This window comes from Pan troglodytes, chromosome 2, assembly GCF_028858775.2.
Source record: "Pan troglodytes isolate AG18354 chromosome 2, NHGRI_mPanTro3-v2.0_pri, whole genome shotgun sequence".
NCBI lineage: Eukaryota > Metazoa > Chordata > Mammalia > Primates > Hominidae > Pan > Pan troglodytes.
The window spans coordinates 109,049,177-109,062,480 of NC_086015.1; the positions used below are offsets into that span (position 1 = coordinate 109,049,177).

The 13,304-nt window shown below is 34.5% G+C and overlaps 1 protein-coding gene across 21 annotated transcripts in view; it reads right to left on the reverse strand.

Annotated features, from left to right (window-relative positions):
* CBLB (Cbl proto-oncogene B) overlaps window positions 1-13,304 on the reverse strand; it is a 212,095-nt gene that overhangs the window by 78,385 nt on the left and 120,406 nt on the right. For all 21 annotated transcript variants that reach the window (XM_016941587.3, XM_054680843.2, XM_054680846.2 and 18 more), the window contains 3 exons: window positions 9,911-10,032; window positions 4,505-4,642; window positions 657-744 (listed from right to left, as the gene is read on the reverse strand). In XM_016941587.3, the coding sequence (XP_016797076.1) occupies window positions 657-744; window positions 4,505-4,642; window positions 9,911-10,032 (348 nt within the window). The remainder of the gene's footprint in view (window positions 1-656; window positions 745-4,504; window positions 4,643-9,910; window positions 10,033-13,304) is intronic.

The following is a 13,304-nucleotide window of genomic DNA, read 5'->3' on the forward strand; positions in this document are numbered from 1 at the left end:
ATGAGAATAGTAGTCTATTTTATTTAATCTATTACTAAAGTTCTTAGTATTTTGTAATTTTTCGCTTTTACAAAAAATATTACAGTAAATACCTGTTGTACAGATTTTTGTGTGCATGTGTAAGTGATATATATGGGATCTATTACAGATATAGAATTTAAAGTGAAAAGATATTTTCACTTAGATTTTTATAATTACTGAATATCACTCTCAAGAAAGGTTTTACCAACTTACATTCCTATTCATAAGCTATGAGGCTGCCAGCAATGGATTTAGAAAAACATAATTGTTATCTTCAACAGGCTTCAATTACCCATTTGACTCTAAAATCTAAGGCATATAATTATTCTAATCTTTTTTTGGTAGCTTTCTAAACTATGGCTCTCTCCTTACATCCACCTACTTGCTTATGGATTTATTTATTTCCCCCATATAAATGCCAATACTATATGGAAAGCAAGAATTTTAACAGCATAAATTTGTATCAAAAAATCTAAGAAAGTAATATAATTTCTCCTTAAACACTCTTAGAATTCCTTAAGTATATTTTGTATTAAATACCTGTGCATGATTTTAACTACACTATGAGAGTCTTATTTATTTCAAGGGCATTATGGATACTTATTTAATTATACTTTTCTAGCAATTATCCTTACCTGTGTAACTTTTATATGGTCATGAGGTGTAGGTTCACATAATCCAGTTAAATCAGGATTATAACTCCTCCCATCAGGATAAAGATAACTGAATTTAAACAGAAACTTTATTACCTTAAATATACAAGTTTTAATTGCATTTAAGGATATTTAATCAAATTTTTCTATATTCAAACATACATTTGGATGTTTCCTTTTCATGTAACATATCAATAACATATTACTTCAATGTTTCCAAATTACTATGTTGTTTTTAGGACACTTAAAATGTAGAATTTTCATATAAGACATACATAATGAATATAGCCTAACCCACTAAGCAACCATTTTCAATGAAATACCTCTAATATATGTCTCTTATATAAGTTAAGAATTTATTTCACTGGTCAATCATGTTGTATTCCAAAACACTTTGAAGATATACCTATTTGCAACTATTACATCTTTCATCTGAGGCACAGGTAACGTTAATGGTATCATTTTACACCATGCCTAATACCACATGGAAAGAAAAATATAATTAAAGGCCACAGTTTTCTTGTAAGTTACTCAAACACTTCTGTGGTATTCCTGTTTCTACAGTTTCCATATCTCTTCTCCCATCTTCCCCTCACCTAACACAAACACATGTGCACATATGCAAACACACAGACACACAGGCACACACACATTTTAAAAAATTAGAAAATGTTACGTTTCCATGTTTCATTGACTTAACACTACAAACACAAAATGGTCTATAGATACAAGGTTCTATTATCAGGGAAAACTGAAATCTGAACTAAAAGTTGTAGTAATAATGCATTCTTGCTGTGTTAAATCAGAAGTTGTACTTGTTATTGAAAAATTCATTAAAAAATAAAATTTACTGTGTTGGTAAATACTTATTTTTAATTGAAAAAAGTGGTAATGTCACTGCTGTGTTTCATCAGTTTATTAAATTATGGTTAATTCTGTTTAACATCTTTCTATACTAAATTTCTTAAATAAAACAATAAGAATATAGTACTGTAGTATGTATATTTTAAAGGGTAAAACTATAACAAATCTATTCTTTAAAATAACAAAAAATATTTATCCTCGAATGAGGAGTCTACAAACATGTTAAGTGTCAGAATTTACCCAGGAAAACCAGAAAAATGAACTTAAAGGACAGATAATTCTTACATAGTAAGGGACAAATCAGTGAGATGATTTTTTTATGATTTAGCAAAAGGAGTTTACTACATCTGAGTATGATACAAATTTAGAATGTCCTTATGGGTGTGTTACAAAATTTGACAAACATTAAATGAGGAATGATAATCCAAAGAAGAATAAGCAACTTTTTTATATACCCTAAAAATTGGCCATTTAAAAAAATATTATATAAAATTTTATGTATCACATTTCAAATAATATGAAGAAATTCTAGCAAGAATTCAGAAATTAAAGATTACAAAAATCATGATTAGGGTACCATAGGAAAGGTTAAAGGTTCTTTTTAACCTATCAGAAGGTTGTTGATAGGTTAAAAAGAACCTTTAACCTTTCCTATGGTATGCTAATCATCACTTTTGATGATTTCTGTCCTTAGTACACCCAGGATATACTGCAGTGAGCCCTTTTCAATGGCATTGAAGGAGTAAAGAATGTTGGGAGGTTACCAAAATAAACATCTGTATCAACTATGCCATACAATATTGGATTAACTATTAATATAAGGAAATACAGTGGACCCAGATGGTAGCTGGAGATGATATCCTATACTGACCTTATGAGAAACCTTATCTAATTAATTTATAAATCCTATTTTATCCTAATATATTATTAAAGTTCGAAATCAACTAGCTAAATCCCTCTGGAGATATGTGTGTGTGTGTGTGTGTGTGTGTGTAACTCTTAAGAGTTATTGTGCTCAGGAGTTTAAAGGCTTTGCTCAACTGATTACAATACTAAAATTTGTGACTCTTTGAATGACATTTGAAAAATAGAAGGAATAATTCAAACAAGCTATATCAAAATTTTTCCATCTACAGATTTGCCCTTTCACCCTCTACTTATAAATTCAAACTTTAAAGTATATTTTCTTTAAAAAAATCTGTAATCATGGTAAATCAAAATCTATACACAAAGCTTTGATGCATTAGAAGAAAGGTATAAATAACCGACACTAGCAAATTTATGAAAATTAGAAGGAAAAAGAAAGAGAAATACACATTTGGTACCATAACTTGCCATACAATTACTATGTAATTAATTTATTGAAAGGTTTTGTGTGTGTTGGTATTATTATTATTTTTTCAGATAAGGTCTCACTCTGATGCACAGGCTGGAGTGCAGTGGCACAATGTTGTCACTGTAGCCTCAACTTCCCAGGCTCAGGTGATTAACCCATCTTAGCCTCCAGAGTAGCGAGGACTACCGTCACGCGCCACCACGCCCAGCTAATTTTTTTGCATTTTTTGTAGAGCTAGGGTTTTGCCATGTTGCCCAGCCTGACCTCGAACTCCTGGGCTCAAGTGATCCTCCTGCCTTGGCCTCCCAAAATGCTGGGATTACGGGCGTAAGCCACCACTCCCACCCAAAAGCTCATAGGTTTTTAGAAATTCCTAATTTTTCTTTGTATAAATCTCATCACTTTTTTTCTTTTCTTTCTTTCTTTTTTGCAATTACTTTGAAAAAGGTAAAACTCAAATCATTTGCTCTTTGTTAATTCTGGTGGACTTTTTCCTTCTAGGTTTCTACCAGAATTCATACTGCAGCGAGTTTGATCACGAGCATCTCTAAGTTATCCAGCAAGGCAGAGGGGAAGAAAAAGCAGCATGATCAAGTGCACTGAGAATACAAGGAGAGGACAAAGGGAATGGCATGTGAATAAAACAAATAAGAAGAATCAGACATATTTACTATGAAGGGGCCCAACAGACTGTCCATACTTTGTGTGGAGTGAGTGGGGGAGAATTCATTATTAATCTAAAAAACAAAGGGGAACTTAACTTATTTTTAAATTTTAAAAAGGAATAGCTTGAGATAAACTAAACTTAGCTATTAACATATAGTCCTGAATATGGAGTTATTATTAGTGTGAAAAAGGAAAGATCTACAGAGAGAAAAGAAAAGGGGTGGAGGGAGAAACAGATAAGAAAGAGAAAAGAAAATCTGGCACTAACAATCAAAAGAAAAAAAGTGAAACTGGCTGGGCACAGTGGCTCATGCCTGTAATCCCAGCACTTTGGGAGGCCGAGGCGGGTGGATCATGAGGTCAGGAGATTGAGGCCATCCTGGCTAACACGGTGAAACCCCGTCTCTACTAAAATACAAAAAACTAGCAGGGCATGGTGGTGCATGCCTGTAGTCCCAGCCACTTGGCAGGCTGAGGCAGGGGAATCCCTTGAACCCAGGAGGCGGAGGTTGCAGTGAGCAGAGATTGTGCCACTGCACTCCAGCCTGGCAACAGAGTTAGACTCCATCTCAAAAAACAAAAAAGAAAGAAAAAGTGAAACTAGTATTCTAAGGGTTATATGAAGAAACAGAAGTCAATTATTCTAAATAATTTTCTCTTAATATATAAACAGTTTTACATCCATTTTAAAACTACCTTTAAGTCCCAAGTTTTTATCATATGAAAGATAAAAATTCATGTTGTAATTTGAAGTTGAAATGTATTTGCTATAACATAGTTTCAAATAATTAGGTTACCTTAAAATGATTATATAAAAAGATGAACAAAAAACTAAGGAACATCCATTATTTCTCAGTCTTAACATAAAAAGCAGCCTTGCTATCCATTTTCGCCATCACAAAGCAATCTTTATTTTTTAAATTCATGAATCATAAGCACTCCAACTTCCATTTCTCATACTTACAATCCTTCCCTGCTGCCATCAATCAGGGCTTGAAATAAGGGCTTGTTATGAGGTATGGTCTGTAAGATATTCCCATCTCCAGTCACATAGCCAATGGCCCACTGTCCCAATCGAGTGCAACTTAACCGGAAAATATAGCTGCAAAACATAAGAAAATTACATCTAATTACATTCAGAATATAAATCAATACTAAACAATTTGTTAGGTTTCTTCCAAGCAAAAGAATAAACAGAATCATTTAGAATTCCTGAATACTCCTCATATTCTGTCTTCTAACTTATTTTTAGCAACAATGTACTTCTCCATTTATCAATTTACAAGAGAAACACTGATCATTTCTTTTTATTTAAATACTTCCAGATACATATATAAGAAAATAAACAAGATTGTAAACTAGGGATTTTTTTACCATCATCATCAGGATGCGGTGTATGGAAATGCTGATGGCATGGAATAGCTACAAAATAAATCACTCTTGGAATGTAAAAATAAAATAAATAAGTAAAAATTTAAATTTAATTTGCCTACCTCAGACAAAAACTGAGCCAGTTTCTACTCAATATATTCCTTTGTAATTTAGACATAAAAATTAGGGTTTTTTTTTTTTTTTTTTTGAGACGGAGTCTTACTCTGTCACCCAGGCTTAGAACTCGATATATTCCTTTGTAATTTAGACATTAAAATTAGTTTGTTTGTTTTTTTTGAGACGCAGTCTCACTCTATCACCCAGGCTGTAGTGCAGTGGCGCCATCTCGGCTCACTGCAACCTCCGCCTCCCAGGTTCAAGCGATTCTCCTGCCTCAGCCTCCTGAGTAGCTGGGACTACAGGCATGTGCCACGACGCCCAGCTAATTTTTTGTATTTTTGTTGTTGTTGTTATTTTGTTGTTGTTGTTGCTTGTTTTGTTTTTGAGACAGAGTCTTGCTCTGTCACCCATGCTGGAGTGCAGTGGCGCAATCACAGCTCACTGCAAGCTCCGTCTCCCAGGTTCACGCTATTCTCCTGCCTCAGCCTCCCAAGTAGCTGGGACTACAGGTGCCCGCCACCACACCCAGCTAATTTTTTTGTATTTTTAGTAGAGACGGGGTTCACCGTGTTAGCCAGGATGGTCTCGATCTCCTCACCTCGTGATCTGCCCGCCTTGGCCTCCCAAAGTGCTGGGATTACAGGCATGAGCCACCGCGCCTGGCCAATTTTTTGTATTTTTAATAGAGACCACGTTAGCCAGGATGGTCTCGATATCCTGACCTCATGATCCACCCGCCTCGGCATCCCAAAGTGCTGGGATTACAGGCGTGAGCCACCGCATCTGGCCAACTGTTAAAAAAATAGTAACTTTTCTTTCAGGTATTCCTGCCATTCATCCCTAAAGCTCAAAAGTGCAAACTAGGTAATTTCATGCCTGCCATCTAACCATGTCAAATTCAGTATCTTACAAGGGGAAGTTAAGATAGTTCAAAAATATAAATCAAATCAAGTACCTTGAAACTAATATCCAACAAAAGGAGGCAGCAACTTGGCTTTAAATCCGTCATTATCATTTATGTATTCATGTAGCTATCTATGTACTTATTTCATTTTAGATCATTTCTCTTTATTTGAGTGTACTGCATTCAATCTTTCTATCAGGATATGAACCTTCTGGACTTTATTACCCATTAAGCAGATCAAAAACAAACCAACTTAAATCTGTTGGCTATATTTTAATATTCTAGCTGCTGTATGTATGTGGCAGACACAAGTATGTCAAAATATACTTTAGTCATTGATAGACCAAGCACTATAAATGTAACTTGAAAGATATACTTTAACATACATAATGGCTGCAGTCACTGGATTTAATTAACTTGTATATTTAGTAGTAGAGTGTAATTTCATCTTTGTACAAACTAGAATTTAAAAAAAGAAGTGATTTTTAAATATTAAAAACTTTATATTGGTGATAGAATCTTTGGAAAGAACTTTTCAAAAAAGTCTAAAAACATATATCCCTAGAGAAACTGAAAATAGGATATCAATCTGTCAATTATTGGCATTCTTAATCAAAATCAGATAAAATAATGCCACAGAGACCTACGACTATATTATGAGAAGTGCCAAAAATAATAGAAAGTCACTATAAATTATAATTCAGGACATTATTAAAATGTTACATAAAAAAATTAATGATAAAATTCCTTCAAATTAAGTCAAAAGTTAAAATCTTAAAAATCTGTGTACTATGAATCTCAGCAAAGTTTACAGAGTGTATTAACATGAAGAAAATAATTACACATCTGCATTGCTAGTAATTTTAAATGTAATTCCAAATTTATTCATATACTAAGAATCTAGTAGATACTGAAATACATACTTGTGAAATTGCTCACATTTTTAATTCATGTCCTTCTCTGTTGCTCTAAACATTGTTTTGGGATGGTGTTTCTAAAACTCATTATTATATAGAAGGTTCAAGCAATTCATGTATATAAGAGATAGTAATACCAGCAATCTGGTAAGAGCCAAGGGCATTTTAGAACAATTTCTTCCTCTCATGCACCTTTTTCCTATTCCATTTAATTTGCTGCTGACCCTTTGGCTGGTGGCTACCCCTTCCCAACCTCAAGTGAATTTTTGGCTTATTTTTAGCACCTTGCTCTCTTAAACAACATGCTTAATTTAATCAAATTGGGGCCAGGAGTGGTGGCTCACACCTGTAATCCCAGCACGTTGGGAGACTGAGCAAGGTGGATCATTTGAGGCCAGGAGTTCGAGGCCACCATGGCCAACATGGCGAAAACCCGTCTCCACTAAAAATACAAAAAAATTGGCAAGGCATGATGGTACATGCCTGTAGTCCCAGCTACTCAGGAGGCTGAGGCATGAGAATCGTTTGAACCCAGGAGGTGGAGCTTACAGTGAGCCAAGATAGTACCACTGCACTCCTGCTGGGTGAACACAGTGAGACTCTGTCTCAAAAAAAAAAAAAATTAAAAAAAAAATATATATGCATATAAAATGAAGTATCTTTCATGTTGACGAGGTGGTTTAGGGTTCAATGCCACTCTTGTCACCTAATGAATACTTCACTTAGATTTCCAAATGTTACTACCTTCACCCCATAACTCATATTTTGTCAGATGGATCCCCAATAATAAAGCACAACCTAAGGAGCCAAAATGTCCTTGAAGTAAATCCAATTGTTTTCTATACTATGAAGTCAAAGACATGAAATACGTTCCAAGATTAAAAAAAAAAAAAAATGTTAAACACAGATATTCTCCAAAGCAAATATTTGTTACAGTTTTTTTTTTATTCATTAAGGGTGTTTTCCTAAACACATCTTTAGTACCCATGTCATACTTTACACATTATAATTTGTTATATATTATTTATTTCATCATTAGCTACCTAAAATTTAGTAGAAAAAATCATTACATGGCAAGTTAGGAAGGAAAGAAGGATTTTTTTCTCAGAGGACATTATTCTAGTTTTTTAAGGTATGATTGATATACAAAAAAGCTGTATAAAATGTATATATTGTACACATTTGAAGATAAGTTTACTGGTGGGTCTCATGATATTCTTATCAGAGGGCAGTAGTTTTTTACTAAGAGAACTTTTCCAAATAGTAATGAGACTTGGCTGTTGTTCTCAATATTGTAATTCATGTTCTCCATGATACTGAACAAGAAAACAAAACCAAAAATAAAGGCCTCAGTTCCCTCATTATTTCTATGATTGGACAAGAAAATTTATCAAATAACTCACATGTTAAATTTTGTATGACTGCATAATTCCAACCACAACACATTTTTCACATCATACGCCAAGAGCAAGAAAGATACTTTATATGATGTCATTCAAGAGAGTAAAAACTATGGAAAAATCTGGTCATGAGAGATTCTTGAATGAAAGAAAATCATTCATCTAAACCACTGTCAATATGCAAAATAACTGACCTTCTCTCATGGTTACAATGAAAACTAACTCTCCTAGTCTAAAGAGAAGATTTCAGTGGAAGCCAAACTGTTTTTGTATTCACTAGCTCCTTTTTCAAATACACTATATAAATTCTTAAAAAGACAAAAATATGGAAATTTTCATAATGGCAGAGAAGAAAAAATCAGCACTATTGGCTTGCACTTAAAAAAAAAACTGTTTTGGCCAGGCATGGTGGCTCACGCCTGTAATCCCAGCACTTTGGGAGACCAAGGTGGGCAGATCACGAGGTCAGGAGATCAAGACCATCCTGACCAACATGGTGAAACCCCGTCTCTACTAAAAATACAAAAAATAGCTGGGCGTGGTGGCTCACGCCTGTAATCCCAGCTACTTGGGAGGTTAAGGCAGGAGAATTGCTCGAACCAGGGAGTCGAAGGTTGCAGTGAACAGAGATTGTGCCATTGCACTCCAGCCTGGTGACAGAGCAAGACTCCATCTCAAAAACAAAGCAAAACAAAACAAAACAAAAATGTTATAAAGTACAAACATTATATACACCATAAACCAAATAAAAATGATACTAGAAAAAAAAGGTAGTCTTAAAAACCAGCACCAAATTCATCCCTAAAATGGAATGTTCTCTATATGAAAATCAGAGCACTAATGAATACCGGAATAGCATCTGAAATGTGAGGACTCTGACAAGCAGGTCTCTAATATCCCTACTGCTGTACTCAGGATACTGCCTGCCATAGCACAAATGCCTACTATGGGCCTAATGCATTTTTAGATGAAATACATGGGAAAATGCACTGAACCATGGAAGAGACAGATTTTCTGGATCCAGATTTGCCATTAATAAGGTGTAATTTCTTGGCCAAAGCCACAGGGGCTGACCAACCTCTCCAAGTCTCATTTAGTTTCATCATGTGGAAAATAAAATATAAATTCTGAGGCTATAATAAAACACGAGGCATTATGAAAAAAGTTTTCAAGGACACGAAATTGGTTTTGATTATAACAATAGGTTTATATATGCTTATGTACATACATGTATTTGTTCATAAACTTACATGTATATTTATGTGTTCATGTGCATGTATATGTACTTATATTTATGAGAGAGCCTAAATGAATGTCTTAAAAATACCCTAAAGTAATGAACATAAGACTGTTGTTTATTTGTTCTTTAGCACAGTATTCAAGTATTCAAATATATACATTCAATTTTGCACATAAACACGGATATCATGAAAACAGAAAGGAGACCATATTCCCTTTCACTTTATGAATACCAAGTTTCAGAGTAAGCACAATGTATCAATTTAAAACATTATATTAAGAAGCACCATTTTGGTCTTTTACCTTTTCTAGCCCCCTCCCAAGCATGCCATCAGTGGGTATTGCTGACTTAGGAACAAACCATGGAGAATTTTTCATCTTTGGATATATCACATAATATTACTGCTAAAAAGTCTTACCTTCCGGGTTTGGTGCTATATTTCTGTAGTCGTGCTTTAACTTCATCATACGTGAGAAATGCCATGTAACCTGGATGTGTCACAGCTAAGAAATTCCAATTCCGCAAAATAGAGCCCCAAGGCTAAAAAATAAAAAAATTAAAAGAGATTAGTATCTAGAGAATATCAAATATTTTGATTACATACTGAACCATATTTAATACACTTAACATTATCTTGGATATTTTAAAAGTTAATCTGACCTTATGTGGTTTAGGTCAACCTTTGTAACTTAACAGCAGACGTTCAAGTCTATTGTTCTTTACAGAAATATGATTAGGCAGAAAACAGATTTTTCAGGAAGAGAATACAGAGAACAAAAAAGAAAACCACAAAATCTCTTCTCTACACAGCCTATTCTCGCTACGGCACTTGTGACCATTGTAAAACACAAATGAAATAATTCTTTTGTTCAAAGCCTTCTAACTTTGAATAAAAGTCAAAGTCCTCATATATCGCTTAGAAGGACTTTACAAGGTTTGATCCCCAGCAGTTCCCTTTTTTGTCTCCATCTGCTATAACTCTCCCACTTTCTGCATCTTCTCCAGCCTGCTATTGTCTTGAACAAAAAAGCCCTCTTCCCCCTCAGAGACTTTGTATTTGCCGATGCCTTTACTTGAATTTTCTTCCCCCAAATATCCATCTCATTCCTGTCTCCAAATGTCACTTCTTCAATGAAGCCTTCTCTGACCAGTGTATTTAAAACTGTTACCTCTTGCCATATTCTTCACCTCCCTGTATGTCTGTTAACTGTTAACAACTGCTTCATTTTACACAGTAAGAAACCATATCATAGAACTTGCATGACTTGGCAAAGGTTACACATTAACCATAAGCTACATAAGGGCAAGGGACATGCCTGTCTTGCTCACCCATGGGATGCCAGGACCAATGCAAGTGTCAGATAATAGTAATCAGCCAGGGATAATTGTCATTGAACAGATAGATCCTCTAAATAGTGACTTGTGTAAAAGGCTAGTGTTAACACTACAGTAGTCACATCTGGCTTAACTGTACAGAACTATAAGCTTAGGAAAGGTTTAGGGTTTAAAAGTGAGTTACATAAAAACAAAACTTTTCACAGAAGTATTTGGTTTGTACCACTGTATCATTCTCTCTTTAATCTGATTAGTTGTCTCTCCAGTTACCAGGGCAAGAGAAAAAAGGCAGTCAGTGATAGACAACTTTACTCAAGGGTGTGGATGAATCATCTCTGCGATTTTTTTAAGGCTGAAGCTACATTTATTCCAAGGAACTGGCAGTATACTCTATCTGATGTGCCAGATTATTAAATCTTCTACATAAAAGAAAAAAAAAGTATTTTTACGTTGCCATGTTAAAGCTGTTAAAACAGTCATCCTAGACATGATTACTGGTAGAAAGTTCCTGCTTTTGTTTGTTTTGAGACTTGTTCCTCATTATTGTTAAGCAAGTTACAAATTTACAAGGCAGAATTCTGCAAGGATTATATCCCTTGAGATGAGGATAACAAAGAATGATTTAGTAATAATGAAGTTTTTTAGCCTTTTTCAACATAACAAGAAAAATCTTTGGGGTATTTCCCCATCACACTAAAATACCTAATTGGGCAAGAAAGGCACTCTAGAGAATAATAATATGAGAGGTTGAAAAAAATGCATGTTTTTAATTTTCTTCCTAATGCATGACTAAAAACTGCATTAAACATTACTTGGAAAATGTCAGCATATATTTTAAAAAACTGAGCAATAACTGTTATTCTAGACCCTAGTTTTTGTTTTGTTTTGTTCTACCCATCTATGAAGGACAAGGATGAAAGAAATACCAAACAAATATTTGGGTCACTTCCATTAAAGTCCACACAAATTAGTGGAAGAGTGGTTGAAAAAAAATGCTAAACTTTATAGAGCACCAATGCACAGATCAAAATACAAGTAAAAAAATTAAGTTGGAGTTTTGAGCCAACTGCTACAGTATTTAGCAACCATTTCTTAGTACATAATCCAGAGGGCCAGCTTCTAATTGCAAAAATATTTATGTAATAGAATGAGTCTGTGTATTGTTTTCCTTGTATGCAGCCCATTCAAAACAGAAACATGTAGTACTTATGTGCTTTTTCTTTTTAAAGTATTTCGACAACTACTGGCTTAGAAAAGGCAAAACAAAGTGCTTTGGAGAGTAACTTTTTTTTATTTTGTTTTTCAGATTGAAGAAATTTTTTTGTGTACAAGAACATAAAATTATCTAGATACTTTTAAATGACTATAGAAATTAATGAAGTGAATAAAGGAGACAAGTCCCTCCATTCTCCCAAATGCTACTATTTTCAAGAAGAGCCAGTTACTGACTTACAACTTAAGTTGGAAGAGGGTCCTTGGCTGGTCTGCCTAGACACTCTCTATAATTCTTTGCTACAACTGAGGACTTTCCTCTTCTTTGATTTTCCTCACTATTCCATTGATGCTACACATTCCATAGTCACTAGGATATTCTACTAAAATACTCCGTCCTTATCCTGCTACCCCCAAATGTAGTGCCCCATTTCTCAGTGACCCCATTTTTTCTAACAGTGGGGATATAGAGGAAAAGGGGAACAACAGCCCCAGGGAGAAGGAAGGGAGAAGCAAAATCCCTATAATTTCTTTCCAGGACTAATATTAGCATGTGCTGATTCCAGCATCTCTAAGTGACTTTGAGAGAAAAGAGAAGGATAAAGAAAAGGAAAGAAGGAAGAAGAGGAAATGAGGAAGGTGACCACAGTAAGATCCCTCCAGTGACTCCCAAGTATTTGTTCAGGTTCTGCCTGCATATAAGAATGAAAGCCAAGAGGAAGCAAACATTTTTACTTCTTTCATTCCCTCTGCAATTCTCAACTTCATCTCCTGCCCCCCCACTGGCTCCTTCTTCTGCTAGTTTCTCTACTTCAGACCCCAAATTCTAAGTGTACCTTGCTCACCTTCAGTTCCCTTTCTGCTAAATACCCCACTCCCAATAATTTAGTCAGAAGAAGTCACTGCCAATCAACTACTAATATCATGGCTATAGCTGAATGTATGTTCCCGCAGTCACACAGTATTAGCAAAACATATTTTCATACAGAATATATAAATGTAAGGATTTAATAAATATAATACATTTAAGAAAATCACTTCATTTTAAAAGTTGTATAAAACTAAAAGATCAGCAAAAGTTAAACCATCTACTTCTCTATAAACAGAACCAATTTTATCATATTTTAAGGCACACATACGATTATATTCAAAGCATTTGATTACAGCATAGAAATAAATGGAATGATGAATCTCAGAAATACACGGGCTAACAAGAGTTCTTCAGCTGCTTCTGTAATCATGTTTTTAAAATGATTAGGCATTCC